General features: G+C 42.0%; 1 protein-coding gene across 5 annotated transcripts in view; it reads right to left on the bottom strand.

Moving 5' to 3' along the window:
• Positions 1-27,559, bottom strand: part of MYRIP (myosin VIIA and Rab interacting protein) — a 341,072-nt gene that overhangs the window by 160,021 nt on the left and 153,492 nt on the right. For all 5 annotated transcript variants that reach the window (XM_006131818.3, XM_075921852.1, XM_014577917.2 and 2 more), the window contains one exon: positions 9,343-9,564. In XM_006131818.3, coding sequence (XP_006131880.2) covers positions 9,343-9,564 — 222 coding nt within the window. The remainder of the gene's footprint in view (positions 1-9,342; positions 9,565-27,559) is intronic.

Raw genomic sequence — 27,559 nt, 5'->3', positions numbered from 1 at the left:
AGGAGTAACATTAGTTAGAACCATGGGGTTTGATTCGAACTACCGCATCCCGGAGCGCACTTCCTGGTTCAAATCAGCTGCCAAGCAGAGTAGCGCGTGGGTGAGATTATGCTAATGAAGCACGGGATATTTAAATCCCTGCTTCATTCGCAATTTCGTTCAGCTACATTTGCATCCCTAGTTCTAACTAGGGAACAAGTGTAGACGTACCCAGAGATAATTTTGTTTTAGAACGGAAGATATCTCTATGGGCATCATCTCTGTGAGATTGCAAGCATACCGCACACTATATACACAATGTTTCCCCTAAGAACGAGTCTGGCTGACAGTCTGAGAATTGCCTTTGTTGTAAGGGTTAATAATGTCAGGATTCTCTAAAGTGGGCTACTAATTTCTAAGTTTTGTCAGGGAATAATGGTTGCATACGTAATGTGAGGAAAACTGAAGGCTCAGCTTGTGTAAGCTAATAAAAACTAACATATGTCAAAATCAGTTAATCTTATATCCATCACTTCAAAATGCTTGATTGTACTAAGCTGAACTAAAAAGCATTCTGTGGATAAATGCTCTGGCTAAATGCTGTCTTATGGGTGCTTCCCACAAAAGAATATATTTAGCTGATTGCTCTGTCCACAGAATCAAAACAGAATCAAGATGCTACAGGACCCCACAGTGGCAGGAGAGGCCAAGAAACACAATGGATACTGCAAACCACAAAGAATCTGACTTTACATGCATGGAAGAAGTAACTTATTAGATGACTACTAATTTAGCCTAGAGAAAAATACTCTTTTATTAGTAAGACAAAATATGCAGAAACATGATACCAGTAATTAAATATTGAACACTGAATTTTTAACTTTCATGGGTCATTAATAATTAATAGCAATAGTTACCTACGATAATTTGAGTGTTGTGTACCGAGTGAAAGAATGCATAACTAACCTGTACTTTTACAAGATAGATAGACTTTAAATATTGACAGGAAAAGAAAGAAAATAAATATTACACCCCACATTTTCCAAGGTTTTCACTTCCTACCTTCATTTGTATACATGGAGTTTTCCGTCAAAAATGGTGATTCTCACCTCTCAATGTGCCCTCCAAAATCACTTATGTCCTATAATTTTTATGTATCATAGTTTGTGCAAATGACAGAATTTACAGCTAGAAATCCAAATACACAACACTGCGTGCATGTAAATTCTAAATTTTTACACACACAGTCACACATGCACACAAAGGAATCCATTTTGAAAATTTGTTCTAAAAAAGGGTTAAACATTTGTTGGTTTGGAGAACTTGTGATGAGAGAAAACCCTTGTGCTATATGTCCCAGGTCCAAGTCCAAGTCCAATCAGTTCCAGTTCAGTCCAAATCCTTTATCCCTAATGACCTATGTGAAATGAGGTAGTGGACTCAGGCCAGCCTTAGCACATCAGTGTTTATTATAAAGACAGAGTTCCTCACAGTTAGTAGTAATTTTCACCCCAATTAGTAGTTTCAGGCCACATCTACACTACTAAATTATGTCCACCTAACTTACGCCAGCATATAGTCACTTCAGTTATTAAATCACGTGAGGGTGTGCACACTTGGCTCCTTTTGTTGACATTGCACGTCCTTACCAGGAACACTTGTATCAATTATACTCTTAGTATGGGGCACTGTGAGTCAGCTTCAGAAAGCTAGTAACACTGCATTGTGACAACCTAATTACATCAACCATGACTTTGCCTCTTGGGGGACTGATGTTACTAAATTGGCACAGAGAAGCATATACGTTGGCAGGTGCTAAAGTTAAGTGAAGACACTTCCACAGCTATGTCGATGTAAGGTAACTTACATAGCCCTAGTGTAGACCAGTGTTTCTCAACCAGTGGTACGAGTACCCTTAGAGGTCCTCGAGAGAAGTCTGGGGGGGTGGGGGGTACATCAACAAACTGAAATTTGGAGAAAAGAACGGTTACTTACCTGTAACTGTTGTTCTTCGAGATGTGTTGCTCATGTCCATTCTAATTAGGTGTGTGCACCGTGTCTTCTGGAGTGTTTTCCCTAGCAGTACCCGTAGCGCCGGCAGGGCGCCCCCTGGAGTGGCGCCGCCATGGCGGGACATAAGTACCCCTGCCGGTGCTGCCCCACCTAAGTTTCTTCTTGCCGGACGCTCCGACGAAGGGGAGGTAGGGGGAGAGTCGAATGGACATGAGCAACACATCTCGAAGAACAACAGTTACAGGTAAGTAACCGTTCTTTTCTTCTTCGAGTGGTTGCTCATGTCCATTTGAATTAGGTGACTTCCACGCCAACCCCACTTCAAGGAGGAGGGGTCGGAGCATACAGAAAGAGAAGTCCACAAAAGTTGAACAATCCAAACAAATTAATTCAGCCAAGCAAACACAGAAAACTGTAGAAAGTGCAATGTGACACTGATAAAACATACATATTTACAATACAGAGCTGAGGACTGCAGAGCCCACCCCTGTGTCCTCCCTGACCTGCTGTGCCAGCGCGTAGTGCACCATAAAGGTATGGAGCAACGACCATGTGGCTGCCCTGCAGATTTCAGTGATTGGAACCTATGCCCCAAAAGCTAAAGGACGCCTGCATCCTGGTGGAATGTGCTGTAACCCGGGGCGGGACCTTCCCGGCCAAGGCATAACAATCCCTGATACACCCTGCGACCCAATTGGACAACCTCTGAGTCGATATGGGGAGCCCTTTCATTCTGTCAGCGACAGCGATAAACAATTGTGTGGATTTGTGAAAGGGTTTAGTCCTATCAATATAGAAAGCTAGCGCACGTCTAGCATCCAGGGAATGAAGCACTTGCTCCTTACGAGAGGTGTGGGGCTTTGGAAAGAAAACCGGGAGGTAAATTTCTTGGGACAATGGAATGGTGACACCACCTTGGGGAAAAAGGCCGGATGAGGGCCGAGCCTCACATTATTGTCAGAAAACACTAGATAGGGCAGGTTTACAGTTAACGCCCTCAACTCCGAGACCCTGCAAGCTGATGTAATGGCCACAATGAATGCAACCTTCATAGACAGGTGCTTCAAACCGAGGGATACAACTTATCCAAACCCTTAAGGAACCTTTTGACCACAGGGTCAGAAAACAGGGAAACTCCTGCCGAACAAACACGGAAGGTGGAGAGAGATGCCACATGGACTTTGACAGAGGAGGTAGAGAGGCCACTGGATCTAAGTTCAAAAAGGTAACCCGCTGCACACCACCGCCTCCTGAGTCCACCATTGTAAGGAGGCTAGAACCTCTGGAGGCACTGTGAGAACCGTGTTCCAGAGACCCCTTAAGCATCTCGATCATTCAGTGAGCCCCCCTGGATGTTTAGCAGGCTTCCTGCTTCAGAGGTACTTTAAAAACATTTTGCTATTACCTTTTGCATTTTGGGCTAACAGCTCTTCAAATTTTTTTTGCCTTCCTAATTCACTTAATTTGACAGAATTTATGATGCTTTTTATTCTCATTAGAATTCCTATTTTTAAATTAGGGCTTTTTATCTCTCAGTGCTTCTTTTACTTGGTTGTTAAGCCATGGTGGCACTTTTTTGGTTCTCTTACTGTGTTTTTTAACTTGGGGTATACATTTAAGTTGAGCCTCTTCTATGATGTCTTTGAAAAGTTTCCATGCATCTTGCAGGGATTTTACTTTTGGCATTGTACCTTTTAATTTCTGTTTAACTGGCCTACTCCTTTTTGTGTATTTCCCCTTTCTGAAATAAAGTGTCAGTATTGGGCTGCTGAGATGTTTTTCCCAGCACAGGGATGTTAAATTTAATTATATTATGATCACTATCTCCAAGTGATCCAGCTATAGTCACCTTTTGGACCAGATCCTGCGCTCTTCTTAGGACTAAATCAAGAATTGCATCTTTTCTTGTGGGTTCCAAAACCAGCTGCTCCAAGAAGCAGTCATTTTAGGTGTCAATATGGGGATAGTTGAAATCCCTATTATCAGAGAGGCTATGCAAATAAAAACTCAATAATCTTCCTTAGCATTTCACAGTCACTATCATTATCCTGATCAGGTGGCTAGTAATATATCCCTACTGCTATATTCATATTATTAAAGTATGGAATTACTATCCATAAAGATTCTATGGAACTGTTCTATTCATTTAAGATATTTACTTCATTTGATTCTATGCTTTCTTCACATATATTGTCATGCTTCCACCAGAATGACTTGTTCTGTCCTTCCAACATATTTTGTAGTCTGGTATGACAGTGTCCCATTGATTATCCTCATCCCACCAAGTTTCTGTGATGCCTATTATATTAATATCCTCCTTTAATATGAGGATATCTTAGTATTACCTATCTTATTATTTAAGCTTCTAGTGTTTGTATATAAGCACTTTAAAGACTTGACACTATTTAGCTGTCTGCCATTACCTGATGTAAATGAATGGGACTCTTTATCTGACTATTTCTCATCTGATCTTACCCATATCTTACCTTTCATCCTCTCCTGTTTACTAGGACATAGAGAATCTCTGTTAAAAGCTCCTCCCCTAAAGGATGTCTCTGTCCAATCCATATGTTCCTCCCCACCCATTAGTCTTTCCCCAGACCTTAGTTTAAAAACTGTTCTATGAACTTTTTAATTTTAAATGCTAGCAATCTGGTTCCATTTTGGTTTAGTTGAAACCCATTCTGGCCTTGCGTATGGAGGAACTGCAAACATTTCAGAGAATGCTACCATTGAGATCCCGAATTTCAATCTGTTTCCTCATAGCCTAAATTTGGCCCCCAGGACCTCTCTCCTACGCTTCCCTATGTCACTGGTAATTTCATGTACCACAACCACCGGCTCCTCCCCAACACTACACATAAGTCTATCTAGATGTGATCCCTAACCTTCACACCAGGCAGGCAAGTCACCATACAGTTCTCCCGGTCATTGCAAAGCCAGCTGCCCATGTTTCTAATGATCAAATTGCCAGTTACGAACACCTTTCTTTTCCTAATGTCTGGAGAGTGCACAGAGAAACCTTAATTCTGCCATTCCTGATGTTTCAGTGCTTAACATTATTAACCTAGTTCTTGGATATAACAACAGAAATATCAGACTGGAAGGGGCCTCATGATATCATCTCAGACAGCCTTCCATGTGGAAACAGGCTTAAGTATATAATTATTTAATTATACGGTGTTCCAGGGTATTTATTAGTGTATGATGCATTGGCCAGAGGGAAGAGTTAAGAGTTTTTAGAGCAATGGAATATTCTCCTTCCCTTGCACCTTTGGTTTGAACGTACTGCCCCTTCAGCATTCTCCACACCTGATGGCTGGGCTTAGCCAGGGATCCAGCACACAACTTGAGACTTTTGATTCAACTAGACCATAAAGCCCACCCAAGTGTCTCAAGGATTTGTTATAAAACCTCCACAAATTATATTTTCAAACTGCTTTCCTGAGTTGCTTGTTTTCCTGGCATGTACTCTTTCAGTGTGGGGTATCAGCTATGAATAGAAAGCTCCAATTGCAAGAATCTCAAGCTGTTTTTGATCAAGTAGCAGTGAGAAGCATTACTGAGTGTGGGATCAAGACTGCAGATTTATTGTGAAGTAAGTTACATGGTAACTCAGATTAATCTTCAGTCTCACAGTGAAGGAAAAAGAGGTGGCAGACCATTTCTATTTTTAAACTAAACTAGTGTCATTCTAAAAAGTTAATATATAAAAGATGCTTAGATACTCCTTGGCTATGTCTAGACTGGCCCCTTCTTCGGAAGAGGCATGCTAATTTCTAACTTTGGAATAGGGAAATCCGCGGGGGATTTAAATATCCCCCACGGGATTTAAATAAACATGGCCGCCGCTTTTTTTCCGGCTTGGGGAAAAGCCGGAAAAGAGCGTCCAGACTGGCGTGATCCTCCAGAATAAAGCCCTTTTCCGGAGGATCTCTTATTCCTACTTGCAAGTTATGAGCAGTTATGAGTAAATACAGTTTTAAAATGATACATTTAGGCATTTAATGGCTTGTGAGTTTGGTATGTGACGCATACCCTTTCACCTCTAGGTTACCATTTTGAACACAGCCCAGATTAGCAGACCAAAACCCATTATTATATTAAAGGTACTCGGTAGCCTATCTAAAACAAGTTTATGGTCTCAGGTTAGACCCTAACAGAATGGTATCCACTTCACAAGAACAACTGACAGCAATTGTGCCTTAATCGGCAGCTTCAAGAGAGGAGCCAATGGTGGAATGAGCATGGAAACATCTCATCTGCAGAGATGGTCCCTACAGGACAAGAGATGTGCACTGGCAGATGTGCACTGCCTGTTCGTATAGGAGATTACTTCCATCTCCATTAATGTCAAACTGACACCTTTCTTGAATAATGAAGTCACCATCAAAAATTTGAAATTATTCTTATAAGATTTTTTTCAAAGTGAAAGTGGCTCATTCTGTTTTCTAAGCGCACTGCTCAGTTGAGATTTCTACACACTTGGAAAAACCCCCACTAAAGCCATCCTGCCTAATGTGAATAAATCAATTTATTGTCCTTTACTGAGCCCCAATAAATATTTTAATTTATAAGTCTCCAGTGTGCTTTCATAACTTGTCAACATTAGAAATAATAACAATCATGATAATATATCTAAAAAACCTAGGCTACATTAAGGGCTTAATTTCAGCAGAATTAAACAAGAGACCAATTCTGCAACCTTTATCCACATGAGAAGCTCTGCCAACTTTGGTGGTACTACTCCTGTGATTCAGGAATGCAGGGCCTCCATTTTATTCCTCGGATAAAAGTACAATAAATGAAACATATCATAAAAACAATCACCAGGTACGTACAATAAATCCATTCAAATTATTGCACAATTTCAGAAGGACTAACTGGGAAATATTTCATTTTATAGGCAGGCTGTAATATGGGGCTTTCTACACTTGCTGTGGCAACTGATCGCTCCCGGGGTAAGGGGGTCAATTGAGTGAATCTAGTGAAGAACTGCAACATCAGTCACTGATCTCTCCTGTTGACTCCAGACTCCTCCGGAATCGGAAGCATACAGGAAGTTGACGGGAGAGTTTCTCCCATCAACCCCTTGCAGTGGAGATCCCACAGTAACTCAACCTAAGGTAGGTTGACTCCTGTTAAAATATTCACATAGCTGGAGTTGCCTAAATTAGGTCGACATTTCCCCAGTGTGTAGACCTGCCCTTGGATTAAACACACTAATACAGGAATAAGGAAGAGTAAGAACTCCTTCCAATCCCTACACATCAATACAGAAGCAAGTATGGTTACTTGTCCATTTTCTCCCTCCCCAAAACAGATTGGTAGGATGGGGTGAAGAACAAGCATAGCTTTGGCTAAAGTAATTGAGCCAGTAACCTATCATGGTAGGCTGTCAGTAAATTACTGTCCCAGGAAGCAAAAAGGATGTAGAAAAAGAACCGTGGCTTGGAGATGCAGCTATGATTTAGAGCTCCTGGTTTAATGTCATTTAGGCATCACCCCAAACTGAGGACTATACCTGAAGTCACAATCCTAGAACATTGCAGCATCCTGCACAAACAAGGCCTTTGATCCCCATTATCTTTAAAAGTAAAAAATATTGACGAGGCTGAAAGTGCAAAAAGTGTTTTCTAATATGAATGTATATTTGCATAAAAAGGGAGGAGTCTGATTGTTATGTTCTTGATCTCCTTGCAACACTAGTGCTACCCATCGCAGAGCCAGCGTCATGTGATACTGAGATCCATGAGCTGGCTGCTGGTGTTGGACATTACTATCTTCCTGAGGCAGTAGATGTAAATATCAATTCACAGTAAAAAAACAAAACAAAAACCCCAAACAAAACACTGCACAAAATGCTACTAATAAATGCTGTATCATTGGTATCTGGACAGGAACATTTAAAATAACTGTATTTTGCAGGATACTTTGAAATAGAGTAGTATTTTGGTGCCTTTTGCATCACTTCACTGTATGCTTCACACAATTTATGACAAAACCTTTCAGTTGATGTCTACATATGGCAGTCAACCTGAGATTCACGTTGGTATTTTTGAAAGTTTTTTAGTAGTTTCAGTTCATATAATTTTATAATGATTGAGTGTAGAGATTCCAATTTGCCTGAACTCATCTGTACAGCACAAATAAGAGAACTTTGTTCTGGTCTATATAGTGCCCCTCATCTTTATTAATTTTGGGTATTTCATCACTGAAGTTTCACAAAATGGAAAAAAAAACGTGTGTCAATGGATTCATAGCATAACCTTATTTTGTCCAAACTAAAAGTTAGAAATAGTGATATGACCATTAAATATAGAAGTATCAGCACAAAATCCCATTAAAAGTCATTCCTATCCAAAAACATTTGGTTTTAATATTCAACAAAAAGTTGAGGAAGTAAAGAACAGATTGTGAGAAATTCTAGATAATTTACTTCAAGGTTCAAGTTCGAAATTAGACAAATTTCATAAGGATTAAGCTTTTGAAACCAAACTCTAAAATACAGCAGCAACATTCCATTCCCATTCTCTCAAGCTGCAATAACCAAACAGAAGGTACTTGCAGTGGTCTCCAACCTTTTTACACCCAAGATCACTTTTTAAGTCTCAGAACAGGCGAAGATCTACTGCCCCGCCCCTTCCTTGAAGCCCCGCCTACATTACATGAGGAAATCTAATGTAAATGTACTGCGCAGGTGCGCAGTTCAGAGAGGGCTCAAGAGCTACTAAAGCAGCACATACAATATCGGTCACGAGAATATGTAAAAAAAAAATCTAACTGTATGGTGACAGTCAAAATGTACACAATTCTTTTTAAGTTTTGGTTTTGGTTTTGGTTTTGGTTTTCTCTGTATATTTGTAACCTATAGGAACACAGCAACTACAGTAAACTACAGTAAATTATCACTGCATTGATTAACCATGTAAGATAATTCCTGAATACAAGTGATCAAAGAAATCACTGCAGTATTAATGATTTTTTAGTTGAGCACCTATAAAAATATGAAATGACATGGTAGCATTGTGGCCTAAGAATACCTTATTTGCTACATTCAGCAGGAAGACACTTAGAACAAGTCCACACTTTAGTAAAAGCTAGCATGTGTAGATGTGCCCGAGCTAGCTTTGATTTAGCTAGCTCAGCTAACTATGGCAATGCAGTAGCAAAGCATATTTGGCAGCATAGACTGTACAAGGTTGCCCAGGAAACTATGTATTTGAAAGCTAGCTCACACGTCTTCCATGCTGCCATGGCATCTAAGCTGCTGCTACTCAGCTATTCCTCAAAGGAGGAAAGGTCAAGTCCAGGTGTTCTATACCCGGCCGTGGTACAATATGTACTCACCTAGCCTGCTGGCAGACATTGCAGAGCCATGCCTTGTCTTTCTTCTGATAGGAGCTGCAGTTCTTGCAGATGTTGTATTTGCAGTCTTGGCACTGCCGCTTGCTATTGATGAGAAAAGTGAAAGGAGAACAACAGCGAATGCAACAGTGCTCATTAAACTTCTGATGCTTAGAAAGGATGCTGCACTTGTTCCCCTCTTCATCGAGTTTCTGCTTCATTTCACTGCAACCGAAAAGAAGACACAAAAAGACAAAATCAAAATAACATTCCATTTGGTGTTCTCTCCGTACATCATTCAGCCCCTTCCAACAACCGCATCAAGCCCCCGTGAAAACTTGCTATGGGAAAATACATGACAGAAATGGCCACAGAACAGAGGATCAAGATCTTCTGCATTCTAATCATGCCTCAGACTGTGCACAGGGGCAAATCATCAACTCTCTGGACCATGTTCTAGAACAAACTGAATGGTTTTACAGTTAAACTAATATAACTGAGAGGAGAATGTGACCATCTTCTTCAGTTTCTTCACTGGTAAAAGTGGGTTAACAATCAATAAGGTTTCCAGTCACTGCAATTTTTAAAATGCTTTGAAGATGAAAACCACTGTACAAAGATGGAAGAGCTGGTTGGAAACTATTTAAAAAAACCCAGGTTGTTTGATCTGATTCGTGGGGTTATATTATTCAAAAGAGCCCCAATTCAGCCAATCACTTTAATTACCGTATTTTCCAGCGTATAAGACGTCATTTTATGCTAAAAAACATCCCCCAAAAATCGGGGGTCGTCTTATACGCCGGGTATACAGGCAGTCCCCGACTTGCAGGTACGAACGGGGCTTTTCTCGCCCCGGAGGACACAGACTGCGGGACCTCGTGGTCCCGCCGCCCGTGTACTCCGGGGCGAGAAAAGCTGCTCCGCGTCTCCCTGGTCTGCAGACCAGGAAGACGTGGAGCAAAGCCGTGGCAGGGCTCTGGCAGCAGGGCAGAGCAAAGCCTTTCAGGACTTTCAGGATTTGCAAATATTTTCTTTAATAACCAGCATTTGGTCTAATATTGAAGTTAAACATGTACCGTATTTTCCGGCGTATAAGGCGACTGGGCGTATAAGACGACCCCCTAATTTTCTAGTTAAAAGATAGGTTTTCGTCTTATACTCGCCGTATAAGACTACCCCCTTTAAGAGGCCAACCGGCAGCGCCCCAGCGCCCCTCCGCCTCCCCGGCTTTGCTCCCGGTGTCCCTGGTCTGCTGGAGACGGTCCCCAGCAGACCAGGGGCACCGGGAGCAAAGCCGCAGCTGTGGCGGGGTCCCGCGCCTCTGAGGCTTTGCTCTGGGAAAGCCTCAGAGGCGCGGGACCCCGCCACAGCTGCGGCTTTGCTCCCAGTGCCCCTGGTCTGCTGGGGACCGTTTCCAGCAGACCAGGGACACCGGGAGCAAAGCCGGGGAGGCGGAGGGGAGCTGGGGCGCTGCCGGTTGGCCTCTTAAGGGGGGTAGTCTTATACGGCGAGTATAAGACGAAAACCTATCTTTTAACTAGAAAATTAGGGGGTCGTCTTATACGCCCAATCGCCTTATATGCCGGAAAATACGGTACATGTTTAACTTCAATATTAGACCAAATGCTGGTTATTAAAGAAAATATTTGCAAATCCTGAAAGTCCCATGCATTTTAACACAAATGTTTACTTATCCAAAAATTCAGACCACAGACATGGTAGTCATTATTTTCTATTCTATGATCAGTCATCCACTCAAAGAGCAGAAACAATACCATGTGACTTGAGTGACTGACCACAAAAAGCATGTACAGGTTGAAACGCTAACATCCGGTACTCTCTGATCTGGCAACTTCTGTGGTCCGGCAGGACCATGGGTATTGTCAGACCACAGTGCCTGGCTGAGAGTGGGGATGGCCAGGATCAGAGGTACAGCCTGGACTGGTGGCAGTGAGCCCAGAGGCCAAAAGCACAGCCCAGACTGGAAGAGAGGAGTGCAGTCCTAGCCAGGGCTGGAGGCAGTGGAGTTGGTGGCAGAGAGCGCAGCCCCAACCAGGGTCGGGAGCGAAGCCCCGTGGCTGGGGCTGGCATCTTGGAGTGGGGGTGATGGCTGAGAGGGGAGCTTTGATCTCCCCTGGTTTGGAAAACTCCCTGCTTTGGGACCTCTTAGGTCCCAAGGATTCCAGACCCAGGGAGGTTCAACCTGTAATCGAAATGAGCAGTTTGTAAACAATGTATAGGGTGCAAAATTGTCATTGAAATGATTCAGCCAATACTTAAGATCAATGCAAACACTAAAAGAAAATCAGGATTGTTTCATGACCAATTTCCTAAATAAAAATAGCCTACATTTATATAATACAGAGATATAAAGAACAGCTTGGCCATTTCTAGTAACTGATAAGTTAGTATGACTAGGACTACCCAGGACAATGTCAAAAGTTCATATACAGAAGGACATGATGATTAACATACAGGAAAACACTCATGATTCAGTGACTAACATTTTTTGATTTCTAAAGTACTATAACATTGCTAAAAGAAAATATAAAAATATGTTTGTGCATTTGGAAATTGGTTTAAGATTCAGTATATAAATCACTGTAAACAAAGCTTGGACTGTTTCTAAAAATCCCAGAGTACTGTACAATTCATCTTTCTAGCTGCCATTTCCATCTCTCAAATTCATAACTCAAAGTAAAAACAGCCCATTTTGTGAATAACTTTAAAATTTGCTTATAAGGTTAACTCTAAAAGGCATGCAATTACTTCAGAGAAGTTATGGGTATATTTTCCAAACCTACAGATCTTGGTATTAAATTGAGTTCTGCATGCACTTGAGATGTTTTGAATATTTAACACCATGGACCTAGTTAGCCTCTTGGGGTATTGATCCATCTTGGAGCAGCTGCAGAATACAGTATTGCTCAGTTATGCCACATAAGCAGATCAAGCATAAAAAGAATACCTATGCAGTGCCAAAGAAAAGACTTATTTTATTTAATATATTTGATTTCCAGGAGCAATTTATTTCTTCGAGTGTCCAGTAGAAATATTACAGTTCACATAGACATGGGAACATCACTTACAAGGACAAGTTAAGGGAATACAGTTTGTTTAGCCTGAATAAACAGGTCCAAATTATTTCTTGGGATAATTCCACAAACTCAATGGCTCATGCTAGGAATTAATTTGGTTCATTATATTTAAAGAGTGAACATGAAGACTGTATTTAAAAGGCGGGGAAAATAAAGGGAAGAAAACCATTTGCAGTAGTCAAGGGCTAGATTGTGGCTAGTTGTTACACTACCACTCAAAGGGAAGGGCGAAAGGAAGCCTACCTCTCCCCCTGCCCCCCTCCCCAGGCCAAAATTTTCTTTTCCAATTTGTTATTCATGTATAAGAATCTTTAATGCAAAGGAGACAAAGGTATCCAAAAGGTCAACTTTGAAATCTAACTCTGACACAAAAATTTGTTTTACAATTGTATATTTTAGGAAACAGAAATGTTCACTTACATCATCAGACTAAAATGTATTCAATCTGATTGAACCAAAAGGCACTGTTGTGACAATTTGTGTAAAAAAACATGTATTTAACTTCAATCACAGCTTTGGGTAGTGGGACTTTGCTGGCATGTCATCCTACACAAAAGCCAGTTTAGGAACATTATTTAGCATAATGATTTTGGTGTAATTCTCTCAATTGAATTTTGATTTATCGTCTCCTTCCTCTTTTCTTTTTCTATAATGTATACAAAACATGCATTGTTGCTGCCATGCTTCAATTTGCTGCTAATGTCCTAAAGGAGTTTAGCCAGCTTTATAAGGAAAGAGGCCAGATTTGCAGCTTGACTACCTAATATTAAATTTTATGATCTATTACAGCAGTATCTTGGTGCTCTGAACAGGTCTACTGCAAATCAGATTATACGGATTATAGATACCTGTAATTTGGAAACAGAATACAGCTATACTATTATACTTCTGATGGAAGAGCTATAGCTAGCGGTAAGAATGAGACTGGGAGTCAGCACTCCTGGATTTTCTTCTCAGTTCTGCAATTTATTTGCTGGATTATTATGGACAAATCACTAAACTGTCCATGCTTCATTTTCTTCATCTGTAAAAGTGATACAACATCAGTTTATTTATAGGATCCTCCTCCAAATATTAATCTGTTCTATCATCAGTATAATAGGGAGGCAATTGAGTTCTCATTAATAAATATGATTTTCTTTGTGCACAGTACTATAGTCCTTACTGTTAGGGGTCTGGTAACTAGACTAAAAAGGTTGAGAAATACTGCTCTAGCTCAGTCAAAAGTTAAGAGCTTAATGCTGGAATCACCTGGGTTGGGATAAACAGATGGTCAGACTAGAAATCTATGAATCATTGTACATTTTGAATCTAGACTGGACAATCAATCACATAGGGAATGATCCTCGGAAACAGTCGTAGAGGAATTGATCAAAGTGACCGACTCTTTGTTTCTCTAATTTTTAGAGGTACATAGTAAGTAGGGCCATAATTAACTTGCATCTAGGAAAAAAGCATCAGTGTTCTCTCTCAACTGTGGGGCAGCACAACTTCACAGGTGATTAATCAGCCCTGTCAGTCAGCTCCCTGCACAGAGCCCTGGGCCTGTGACTGGGCCTGATTAATCACCTGTGTAGCTGGGGTGCCATGCAGCTTAGAGAGAACACTGATCACAAACTGTGAAATCTGTTCTTCTCCTGGGAAATCTGGCCTATATTATGCAGATTTCATGGGGGAGATCAGCATTTATCAATCTATGGGCTTGACCCCAAAGGGAATTGCAAGGGGTTTGTAAGGTTATTTTAGAGGGGTCACAATATTACCACTTTTAGTTCCACATTGCCTTTAGAGCAGGGCAGTCAGAAAGTAGCACTGTTGGCCGGATGCCGAACTCTTAAGGCAGCATCCTACCAGCAGCAGCACAGAAAGGTGACAATACTACACCATGACACCCTTACTCCTGTAATGACACCCTCTGAGCTGGGTGGCCAGAGAGTGGTGTCTGCTGACTGAGGCCCCAGGTCTGCAGGCAGTGTGCAGAAGGGTGGCAAAACCACACCATGATATCCTTATTTTTGCACTGTTGTTGGCAGAGGTGCTGCCTTCAGAACGGGGCTCCCGGTCAGCAGTTGCCACTCTCCACTTCCCTGCTCTGAAGGCAGTGCCACCCGGAGCAGCAGTGCATAAGGATAACAGCCTCCCACCCAACCCCACACACACACCCCACAACATTGTGATCCTCTCAACTCCTTTTTGAGTCAGGGCCCGTGCAATTACAACGACATTTCAGATTTAAATAGCAGAAATCACGAAATTAATTATTTTTAAAATCCTATGAACATTAAATTAATCCAAATGGTCTGTAAATTTGGTAGTGGCCTGCCTATGCTGTCATAGCCAGCCAAATAGTAGCTCCTGCTATTGAAAACATGAAACAAAAGCACCCTAACAGGCTCAGAAACCAGAAAGCAAATAAAAACACTCACCATTTAAAAATGTTTTAACTTTATGATTTTTAAGCCAGCCTTGTGGTATTTGAATGCTTGGGCTTAGCAATACTGCCAGTATCTTCCCCTTTACTACTGACATGCTATTGTCACTAAATCACTGTCAAGCTTCAAGGCAGCCAATAGGAGGCATTGTTCAGAATAAGGTACTTGCTCAACTGCTTAAGGTTTATTGAAAATACTTTAAAAAAAAAAAAAAAGGTGAAGCAAAGACACCTAATAGAAAATGAGGAATCACCAACAACATTTTGACATTATATTGATGGGCCTGAGGATCAGTTCTGTAAACTGGCCCATTTCCAGGAATAGATCATAAAGCAGGAAAGGACAGCAGGGCAGAGACTAAAAGGCAACTCTGGGACTCTCCTGCAGCTCACATGCAAGCTCCAAAGATCCAATAACTTTAGGTTGCTTTAAAAGGTTTTTAGTCTTATCCGATCCTTCCTATACATCACATTATAAGCCTTAGCTTAGACATGAGAGTTTGCATTCCAGGTCACTCTGCACCTGCTGAGCCAGTCGCTGTGTTGTTCCTTAGTACTGTTGAAGCAGTGGAGATAGGGTTTCATGGGCCTACAGAGCAAGTAGTATACTCGGTTTCCCAGAGTCACTGTTGGCATTTCAGTACCATCGGTGGTAATCCACCGACTGGGAAAGAAAGTCCTTGCCTGCAATTTTATGAAGAGTCTTGTGTTCTTAAAGTTGGAAGCACCATTAACCTTCCCTGAGTAGCCAACACTGACGTCTATGAAACATGTCCAGTGATCCACTAAAATATGCACAAGTAGGCTACGTCTACACTGGCCCCTTTCCCGGAAGAGGCATGCTAATTTCTAACTTTGGAATAGGGAAATCCGCGGGGGATTTAAATATCCCCCGCGGGATTTAAATAAACATGGCCGCCGCTTTTTTCCCTACTTGCAAGTAGGAATAAGAGATCCTCTGGAAAAGGGCTTTATTCCGGAGGATCGTGCCAGTCTGGACGCTCTTTTCCAGCTTTTCCCCAAGCCAGAAAAAAAGCGGCGGCCATGTTTATTTAAATCCCGCGGGGGATATTTAAATCCCCCGCAGATTTCCCTATTCCAAAGTTAGAAATTAGCATGCCTCTTCTGGAGAAGGGGCCAGTGTAGACGTAGCCCTATAGAAAAACAGCCTTTTCTGTTGATACACTGTGGGACACGGTGCTCTGGGGCAAAATAGGGATGTTCATGCTGTCTATTGCACCATTGCAGTTTGGGAACTCCTTTGCTGAATATTCATCCTTCCTGCTGACCGGAAGCAACCCAGAGCTGCAAGTTTTCACAGTGGGATTGCCACTCACTTCTCCACTCTCAATGCTGCTCTCGTTTACCTGTCACTAGGTTGAAGGGGCGAGATTGGTGCATACACCCAGGAATTTGACCTTATGCATCCAAAAGTTCTGCAGCTACTGCTCGTCATCCTAAGCCTGCATTACTATGTAATCCTGGCAGTCAGTGCTCATTTCTCAGACCCGGAAGCAGCACTCCACCAGCTGCTGTACCTCTGTGAATGCCGCAAACAACCTTGAATTGGTTCTTGCTATTTCCTACAGAACTCTGTACTTAAGTCAATGGCAGAACACCTATTGACTTCAGCAAAATCAGAACATCACAGCTAGACATTACTCCATCTAGTAACTGAGAAGAAATACCGTAGGATATGTCTACTCTACAGTAGTATTTAAAATATCTTATTTCAAAATAGTTATTTCGAAATAGCTTATTTTGAAATAACACGTCTATACACAAAATGCATTTCGAAATAGCATTTTGCTATTTCAAAATAGCGCATCCACTCTGAATGGACTCTGAATCACTCAGAACCAGTTCCAGCAGGCACCAGGTCAGGACTTACTATGTGGGGCTGCTGCCTGAGGCTATCAGAGGTCTGTGGTTTTGGGGCCACTGGGTCTGGGGCAGCAACTGCTGGCTCTGGACTGGTAGGCTTGGAGCTGGCACAGGTACTGTGGCCAGAGTCTACCCCTTTAAGGGCACTGGGGAGAGGGAGAGGAGTGTTCTTGGTTGAGGCCGGAGTGGCCATCAAGGCACCCTGGGAAGGCTGGAGGCCCCCTATTTCGAAATAAGTGTTTACACAGCACTTATTTAGAAATAGCTATTTCAAATTTGGCGTTATTCCTCATAGAACGAGGTTTACCAAATTCAAAATAAGTGCTCCGCTATTTCAAATTTATTCAAAATAGCGGCTTGGCTAGGTAGACGCTAGGAAAGTTATTTCGAAATAAGGGCTGTTATTTCAAAATAACTTTGCTGTGTAGACATACCCATAGAGATAAAGGGGCTGATTCTGCTAATTCACACTCGTGTAAATTATGAGTAAATCCTGCAGTCAGCAATACAATGGCATTGCAATGGTATATAGAGAGATAAATCAAAATTAGGCCCAAGAGATGTGATTTGCAAAAAGCTTAGCATTGGCCCTAACAATGGCCTCATTAAAGTCACTGGGATTTTAAATATAGACTAATAATAGGCTGAAAATCCCACCCAATATATCTAGCTCAAGCCAGGACAATATTACCTGAAGCATTTTCTGCTGGAGTGTCAGTAGTACTAGTATTTGTTAATAAAAGCAACAAGTGAAGCAGAGGAATCATAACCAGTGAGTTAACACAAAGGTCTTATAGGATAATTTGGGATTTTGGAGCCTGTAGATAAAATACATTTGCCTTTTCTAAGATTAAGAGATGTAAAAATATAAATGACTGATTAAATATAAAACAAGCATTTACTATGACATTTGAAGGATTGGAAGTTCCGCATGTAATACCCCTCCATAAAGGGCATGTAGAAATAATGCCCAGAGCTGACTAAACTCATATTATGAGATTGAAATACTGCATGTCTAACAACTGAAATTATTATGCTAACACCTTACTGATTTAGTTCTTTAAAATCATTATCTGAATACAAATGTACCATGGATTCAGGAAACAGTCTCTCTTTTTTTTCAAATCCAGTTCAATGAAAACATTGGATTTTGTTCATTTACACATGTTCCAGATAATAGGGAGTATAAATACAAAAGCTTTTGTATCTTTCATTAAATATCATAAAATACATATAATGAAGAGTGATAGAGATGCAGCCGTGTTAGTCTGGGCTACCTGAAACAAAAGACAGATCTATGTAGCACTTTCAAGACTAACAAGAAGGCCAAGTTGTGGAAACCTCACAGCTAATAGTTACTGAACCAATTAAACTGCAGATGGGCCCTATGAATGTCAGCATGCCTAACGTGCCGTAATCTTAGAAATGTGCAGAAAGCAGTGCAATTGCTAAGGGAGAAAGTAGATTTAACCTGTACCAAGATCAGAAGTGAGTAAACGTGCTCAACATCCATCCCACACCAGTTGTGTTAGTCTCTAGTCTAATCTCATAACAGTTTCACAGCCAGGGAAAGCAGTTTCACCAAATGAATGATTCATGCTTTTCCCTCCACCATACAGACATTGTACCTGTCTCTTTAAAAAGGGAGCTGTTTTTCCAGTTGGTGGTACAGCCATCAGATTCGTTTTTATAATCAATGAATTGGAAATGACAGTCATGTCAGATTGTAATTACATAATAATATACTGACATTATTTCAAGGTCCTCCTTCCTATATAAACCTATAAATCATTAAACAGACATATTTTGCCCCATTTTCCACTGGCCTGTTGTATTAGAACAGTAGTTCTTAAACTTAATTTGATTGCAATCGTCTTGTGTGTGTCTGTAGTTGTTTATACATCTCCTCCTGTCACACAAAATACTTTTGCTGATTAAAAATATCAACATGCAATTCTCACTAAATACGAAAAAGAGTTAAACATTAATTCAAACAGAACCATTTAAGTACATAGTACTTTGTCCAGCTCTGCTGCCAGCAGCAGTGCAGAAGGAAGGATGGAAATATCATATCATGCTACCCTTACTTTTGTGCTGCTACTCGCAGCAGCACTGCCTTCAGAGCTGAGCACTGCATCAGCAGCTGCCACTCTCTACTCTGCCTTTCCAAAATACATTATATGTCCTCTCCTCCTGCACCACATTCTTGATACAGAAGAAACAGGTACTAAAAATTATAAAGCTTTTCTTTGGGGATTTTCCTTGGATCTCTAGAGCAAAGCTTGAGTGGCTAAGCTAATCACTAATATTTGACGCAGAAATCATTGTCCTGTCATTCAGATTGTAATATATTTTGTATAATAGATAGAACAAATATTCTGTTTTTCAAGTATATATTATATGTATTCCCTTGTTCTCTCTTCTTGAAACTGCTATCACATATAAAATTGTTTACTCTAGTTTTTGACGAATGACACATTATTCAATCGCTTTCTTGACTTGAAACAAAAAGAAAAAAGTTTAGCTGCTTTCCTTTCTACATAATAAACTGCTCTAGTACAATAGATTATTCTGAAAATTATGGTACATCATGTGAAGTGTATTGTATCCAAGCAATATAGTTCTTCCAGATTTAGGGACTTCGAGATTCATGCCAAAAAAAATAAAAAAAATTGGGCTAATTTCCCTTAACTAAAGGTTTGTTTGTTTTTGTTTTAAAAACAAAAACTTCCCCCCAAATGCATCTGTACCTCAATGATAAGACCCCAATTCCACAAAGATTTTCACACACGCCTAACTTCTTAAACTGAGTAATCCCATTTAAAGCAAAGTCTTTGCATGACTGAGACCCAGGTAGTTAAATATTCCGAACTTAGTTTAAGATGTTCATGTTTATACAACTGGGATTCAATCTTAACCAGGGAGTCACTATTAACATTTCCATAATTAAAACACCATGGGATTGCCTTTCTTTTTAAAATAGTATTCACTATAGGTTGAACCTCTCTAGTCTGGCAACAACTGTGGTCTGGCATGATTTTAACTAGCCAGATGGCCACTTATCATGGTTGCGGCCAAGTTTCCTGCAGTCCTATAAAGTTGGTTTACAGCAAGCAGTCCTGGCTCTCAGTGTTCTGTGTTGCTATTTTGATATAATTTACCTCCAAATGTCTGCTAAGAGCTCAGCAAGCAGTGGAAGTGTTGGCAATGCTGCTAGACAATATTGACCTCCCATGGTCCAGTAAATTTTCTGGTTCGGCACCAGTCAGGTCCCAAGGGTGCTGGATTAAAGAGGTTCAACCTGAATTTCCATTCAGCTGCTGTATCATTTCAAAATTTTTCCATTTTAAAAAGTAGTAATTCCTGAAATTAAAATCCCTATAAAGTGTATGTTCTAATTAATAAAATATTTTATCCATATTATATTTTCATCCCATAATACATTTATAAAGTACAATATACTGTCCCATTAAAACTCCAAAAGACCTAGTGTGACAGGGTGTACCAGCCCCACACTATGAAGGCTGAGCCTAAACAGGACCACCTTGCTGAAAAAACCCTGGACCTGCAACCCTGCTGGGCATGCTCAGACTGCAGCCCAGGGTATAAAAGCCTGGAGAGCGGCCCCAGTCTGGGCTGACTGCGGGAGGAGAAGAACCTCAGAGAAGAACTCCTGACAGGCCCCAGCTAGCTGCCCAAGGGGAGGAAAGCAGAGGCTCTAGCGCAATTTGGGGCATCTTCACTGCCAACTATGAGGAAGAAGCAGTCCCTGATATACCAGAGGACCCTGTGAGCATGTGGGAAACTACTCTGCTAGAAGAGGTAGAAAGAGGCCCAGGGAGGGTGCAGAGCAGCCTCTCCCACCCAGGGATCCCCAGTGTGTTTCGGATGGATTCCCTGCCAAGGGAGTGGTGGGGCTGTCCTGCCAGTCTCAGGGCCCTGGGCCGGGACCCGGTGGAGCAGGGTCGGCCTGGGTCCCCCTACTGGGGCACAGCCCCACCCCGTGATTTGGCTCAGTGGGCCACTCAACCCAGCCTTAAAGGGCCTGTGATTGACTTTAATAGAGACTCTGGCTGGTGAGCTGCCCAGCCCTGCCTTACAGAGCCAGCAAGCAACTTTGGGTTAGGGTGGGGGCCAGTCTACAGATTGTTTATGGAGCGGGCCTCGATAGCCCTGCGACACCTAGTAACATAGTACCATTGCAGTTTTAATATCCTAGAGAAGATTTAATTATGGGGTTTTTACCCTTTATATGAACATTTACATTTATATATATTTTTTATATTATTTCTATCTCACTATATGTAATCTATCCATTTTCCAACCTGAAATGTGTTCTTTGCTTCATGCTTTTTTGCAATTCTAATATCCTTTTATAGCTTACATGTTATCTTTTCCTTTGCATTATGTAACCCACACACCTAGAATGGTTCATTGTCCATGTAGTAGCACTTAGACCACTTACAACAAGAGCTAAGAACAATGGAGACCTACAGCCTAAGCTGAGAGCCAGCTGGCTTTTAAGTTCCAGAGATCGTAGGTTCTAATCCACCCAGAGGTGGTTACAATTACTGTACTATATCTTTTATCATTCCACTTGTCTTTGACTGATCCCTTGACATTTAACTATTTCCATCTTTTGCTTGATTTCCTGCCTCTCTAACCTAACCACAAAGTGTTACATTTTCTGCTAAAGTAAGCAAGTAAACTGCAATTGATTTCATTTGCAGCTGTGCTTGATTACACTAGCAGTTTTTGACCCCAGTTACCAGTCTGTGTAACTCAGAATCTCAGCATACATTTTCCCATCCTGATATTGTAATATTCTCCATAGCAACATCTGTAGTATAGTTCTAAAGAAAAATGCTCAAAACTGTGATTTAAATTTAGCTGCTTCTTTATATCACTGCCCCAGTGCTCAATACTTTTATATTTCTAATACTGTGTGGGGAGGGACTTTCTGCATGGCAAAATTATGACAGTTAGTGGATTTTTCTCTCTGTTGGAACAGCTCCCCAACAAATGCCCTTTAATTGCTATAACCTTTCTGCTTCCCAGCATGGCAAAATGAGTTTTGTAATTTAGCTGGAGTCAGGAAGCAGAATTGTCACAGCTTAGTAACTTGGACATTGTCTCTTGGTGCCCTCTGGTGTTTACTACCTAGTCACTTATCTTGAACCACTATTTCCACTCCTGCTTGCTTTCCCAACAACTCTGTTGATTTTAACCCAACGGTTCCCGACCTTTTCCAGATGGGGACCCATTTTGACAATTCAGGAAGATTTGGTGACCCCAGGTAATTAAACAGGGTGACAAGGGGGGCAGAGCCACCTTGGGAGACACTTGGCAACCCTTTTGAAATGTAATGGTGACTCATTTGGGTCCCGACCCATAGATTGGGAAACCCTGATTTAACCCAATATAGTCCTACAGTAAACATCCCCAAATCCAAGTCCACATACAGCTCCAAATTCACCACACGTCTGTAAATGACAAATGTATTGCTGTCGTACAGAATCTTTTTATTTTATTGTACTTTTCAATCTTTCATCTTATTCTGCATCAGAACATTGTATCATTTGTCACAAAAAAAAATCTGACCACTCAAATAAAATAACTGCAATACTGATGTGCATAAATATCCACAGTCCAGAAAAACATGATGCAACCCACTGTAAAATAATTACTTGACTGTTCTTCAGAAATAAGAAGCCAGGTGATATTATGCATCTGCAACCCAAGAGCAATGTCAAAAATTAAATTAGAAAAAAGTTACCAAGGCCTGCATAATCTATGAGCTCCAGGGACTACCAATCTGCCAAAATTTGCACCACAGCACATAAGAATCTGCAGAGGGAATCTGAGGTTAAGGCAGAGGAGAATCTGTGCACCTACCAGCTCAAACTACAAAATTTGGAACCAGATTTTGAGTATGGAGGTGGGATTTTGGTTTGGCTGATTGAAATCTGAATCAGAACCTGAAATTGGAACACTAAGATTGCTGGGGTGTTTGTTCTTGGTTCAGATCCATCTCTAATACCGAGATCATTGTTTTTATTTAAAAGTGGAATTAAAGTTATACTAGCAGAGAGGACAGGCATGGCAGATAAGGAAAGATTTCACACCGATCAGAGAGAATGCAGGTACATACATCATTGTGGGAGGGATACATTGAGCATCTCAAACTCCCTGCCAGTGGAGATTTGTTTTGTTACCCATTTCATTACCAATAAACAGTTGTTTTCCTTAAGTTGGCATGTGGAAGTCCAGCAGGTGCCCCTTAACCCATCAACCAGACAGTGCAGGAAGATAAGCAGAACAGCTTGCTGAGGAAGCAGCTTTTATAGTACCAGAAGAGGGAAGATCAGAGGATTACGCTGAGGCACAAATGGACAAAAGCAGCTTTATTACCTTACGTGACAAACCAGCAGCAACACTGTCCTACAGCAGTCTCGCCTGGCGCATCCCCTTTTTGACAGGCTACAGCATGACAATTGTGCCTCTGTTTCCCACCTTTTGGGCCCCCCAGAAATAATCTAAAGCATATTCCCAAGTATAAATAAACACAGCCCTCATGGAAAGATACAAATATAGCCTATTGTGTGATTTTTTTTTTAAATAAATGGATACTCACACATTCATCTAACAGACCAAATTGTACATGCAAAACACAGCCCTTGAGTCCCACATTGCACCTTGGTGTCCCCTCACCATACCCCAGCTCTCCAGTATAATACTCTCCTGTTCTTGTACCAGGGCAACTGCACTAGCCATTCCAACTGGAGTCCAAGTCCTCTCTTGCCAGCAACCCTCGGCCCCCTGCAGCTTCTCTCCGGAAGCCTCCTTGCTAGAGGAGCAACTCTCTGGCCCTCTCAGGGTTACTCTGGGTCCAGCTCTCTGGCCCTCAATAGATCAGCAGTTAAGCTCCTCCCCTGCCATCAATCCTCTTCAGTCCTTTGCCCCAACTTAGTCAGCAGGCAACTCCCTCTGTGTCTGTTTCTACTGCTTTCAGCCCTCTCCTGCCTTCTGGCTCTGACTGTTTGGCATGGTGAAGTCAGCCAGAAAACCCCTCTTACTCCTCTCCTTTCCTTTGGCATTTCCCCAGGAGAAACCGTCTGCTTCTGTCTCAGACCTTCCGCAGACCCCAGGCAGTGTTCCCTCTGATTTTCCTACAATGAGCGAAGTGAGTGTTGGCTTGTGCACCAATATTGAGGTCATGTGCGCTGGTTCGGATGTTTGCCACCATGGCACCCAATCTGTTAACACAGCCACGTTCCCAGCTGCTGGAGTAGAACACTCTCCTTCCCCTGCCATGCAGCATGTCCTGTTCCCAGCTGCTGGAGCAAACACGCTCCCTCCCCCTCCCCCCCATCATGCGGAATGTCCCATTCCCAGTCCCAGCTGCCATAACAGGCTGGCAGCCCTAGCCACTGGAGCAGGCCTCTCCCCCTCCCCTGCCACACTAGGTCCCAGCCCCCCACCTCAGCAGCTCCCTCACCTGACCCCACCCACTGGAACAGCTGCCTGCCATGCAAGTGCTGCTGCGCAGCTCTTCAGAGGAGGTGGGCGGGGGAAGAATTTTTTGTGTGGATGTGCAGGTGTACACTTTAGCAGGAACTATGACCCCAGGTCCCTGGCAGCTCTGACCTGCTCCTTCTGCTGAACCAGCCTGCTCTGACTCATTGAGGTTCCCCCACTCACTGGCTATGTCTACACTGGCGCGATTTTGTGCCAGAGATATGCAAATGAGGCTAAGCGCTGAATATCGCTGAGCCTCATTTGCATACCTAATGAGCCACCATTTTTGTGGAAGAGGCTCTTGTGCAATGTCGTTATTCCTGAAAATAATCAGCATAGCGGCATTGCGCAAGAAGGGGCAGCATAGACAGCTCCTTCTAGCGCAAGAGCCTCTTCTGCAAAAATGGCAGCTCATTAGGTATGCAAAGGAGGCTCGGCGATATTCAATGCTCCAGGAGCAGGAAGGCCTTGTTTGGACACAGACTGGCTAACCTTTGTGAGGAGGGCTTTAAACTAGGTTCAACGGGGACAGGTGAGCAAAGCCCACAGGTAAGTGCTGAATGTGCGGGACTGGGAGATGGGTTGGAAATGGGGGGGACTACGGCCTATAATGGCAAGGAGAAAGGAGGGTCAGGGCACAACAGGGAGGCAAGATCAAATCAGTATCTTAGATGCCTATATACAAATGCGAGAAGTATGGGTAATAAGCAGGAAGAACTGGAATTGCTAACAAATAAATACAACTATGATATCATTGGTATTACAGAAACCTGGTGGGATGGGACGCACGATTGGAATGTTGGTATGGAAGGGTACGGCTTGCTCAGGAAGGACAGACAGGGAAAAAAGGGAGGAGGGGTTGCCTTGTATATTAAAAATGTACACACTTGGACTGAAGTGGAGATGAACGTAGGAGAAAGCAGTGTAGAGAGTCTCTGGGTTAAGCTAAAAGGGGTAAAAAATGAGGGTGATGTCATGCTAGGAGTCTACTACAGGCCACCTAGCCAGGTGGAAGAGGTGGATGAGGCCTTTTTTAAACAATTAACAAAACTATCCAAAGCCCAAGATTTGGTGGTGATGGGGGACTTCAACTATCCAGACATATGTTGGGAAACTAACACAGTGGGGCACAGGCTATCCAATAAGTTTCTGGACTGCATTGGAGACAACTTTCTGTTTCAGAAGGTTGAAAAAGCTACCAGAGGAGAAGCTGTTCTGGATTTGATTTTAACAAATAGGGAGGAACTAGTTGAGAACTTGAAAGTGGAAGACAGTATGGGGGACAGTGATCATGAAATAACAGAGTTCATGATCTTAAGGAAAGGTAGAAGGGAGACCAGCACAATTGAGGTAATGGATTTCAGGAAGGCAGATTTTGATAAGCTAAGAGAACTTGTAGGTAAGGTCCATGGGAAGCAAGACTGAAGGGAAAAACAACTGAGGAGAGTTGGAAGTATTTCAAAGGGACGTTGTTAAGGGCCCAAAAGCAAACAATTCCGCTGTGTAGGAAAGATAGAAAATATGGCAAAAGACCAGCTTGGCTTAACAAGGAGATCTTGCATGATCTCAAAATAAAAAAGGAGTCCTATAAAAAATGGAAACTAGGACAAATAACAAAGGATGAATATAGGCAAGCAACACGGGAATGCAGGGGCAAGATTAGAAAGGCAAAGGCACACAATGAGATCAAACTAGCTACAGGCATAAAGGGAAACAAGAAGACCTTTTATAAATACATTAGAAGCAAGAGGAAGACCAAGGACAGGGTAGGCCCACTGCTCAGTGAGGAGGGAGAAGCAGTAACAGGAAACTTGGAAATGGCGGAGATGCTCAATGACTTCTTTGTTTCGGTCTTCACCGAGAAGTCTGGAGGTGTGCCTAACGTAGTGAATACAAGCAGAGAGAGGGTAAGTTTAGAAGACAGGATACACAAAGAACAAGTTAAAAATCACTTAGGAAAGTTAGACGTCAGCAAGTCACCAGGACCTGATGAAATGCATCCCAGGATACTCAAGGAGCTGATAGAGGAGGTATCTGAGCCTTTAGCTATGATCTTTGAAAAATCATGGCAGACGGGAGATTCCAGAAGACTGGAAAAGGGCAAATATTGTGCCCATCTATAAATAGGGGAATAAGAACAACCCAGGAAACTACAGACCGGTCAGTTTAACGTCTGTCCCAGGGAAGATAATGGAGCAGGTAATTAAGGAAATCATATGCAAACACTTGGAAGGTAATAAAGTGATAGGGAATAGCCAGCATGGGTTTGTGAAGAACAAGTCATGCCAAACTAATCTGATAGCTTTCTTTGATAGGATAACGAGCCTTGTGGATAAGGGAGAAGCGGTGGATGTCATATACCTAGACTTTAGTAAGGCATTTGATACGGTCTCGCATGATATTCTTATTGATAAACTAGGCAAATATAACTTAGATAGGGCCACGATAAGGTGGGTGCATAATTGGCTGGATAACTGTAGTCAGAGAGTTGTTGTTAACAGTGCTAAATCCTGCTGGAAAGGGATAACAAGTGGAGTTCCGCAAGGGTCTGTTTTGGGACCCGTACTGTTCAATATCTTCATCAATGATGTAGATATTGGGATAGAGAGTACACTTATTAAGTTTGCAGATGATACCAAACTGGGTGGGGTTGCAACTTCTTTGGAGGATAGGGACATAATTCAAAATGACCTTAGCAAGTTAGAGAAATGGTCAGAGGCAAACAGGATGAAGTTTAATAAAGAGAAGTGCAAAGTGCTCCACTTAGGAAGGAACAATCAGTTCCATACATACAAGATGGGAAGCGACTGTCTAGGAAGGAGCATGGTGGAAAGGGATCTAGGGGTCATAGTGGACCACAAGTTGAATATGAGTCAACAGTGTGATGCTGTTGCAAAAAAAGCAAATATGATTCTAGGTTGTATCAACAGGTGTGTTGTAAGCAAAACTCGTGAAGTCATTCTGCCGCTCTACTCTGCACTAGTTAGGGCTCAGCTGGAGTACTGTGTCCAGTTCTGGGTGCCACATTTCAAGAAAGATGTGGAGAAATTGGAAAGGGTACAGAGAAGAGCGACAAGAATGATTAAAGATCTAGAGAACATGACCTATGAAGCCAGGCTTCATGAACTGGGCTTGTTTAGTTTGGAAAAAAGAAGATTAAGGGGGGACATGATAGCGGTTTTCAAATATCTAAAAGGGTGTCACAAGGAGGAAGGCGAAAATTTGTTCCTCTTGGTTTCTGAGGACAGGACAAGGAGTAATGGGCTTAAAGTGCAGCAAGGGAGGTTTA

This window comes from Pelodiscus sinensis, chromosome 2 (genome assembly GCF_049634645.1).
Source record: "Pelodiscus sinensis isolate JC-2024 chromosome 2, ASM4963464v1, whole genome shotgun sequence".
NCBI classification, from domain to species: domain Eukaryota; kingdom Metazoa; phylum Chordata; order Testudines; family Trionychidae; genus Pelodiscus; species Pelodiscus sinensis.
The sequence above is the reverse complement of the archived record's forward strand: the minus strand, read 5'-3'. Positions and strand labels throughout refer to the sequence as shown.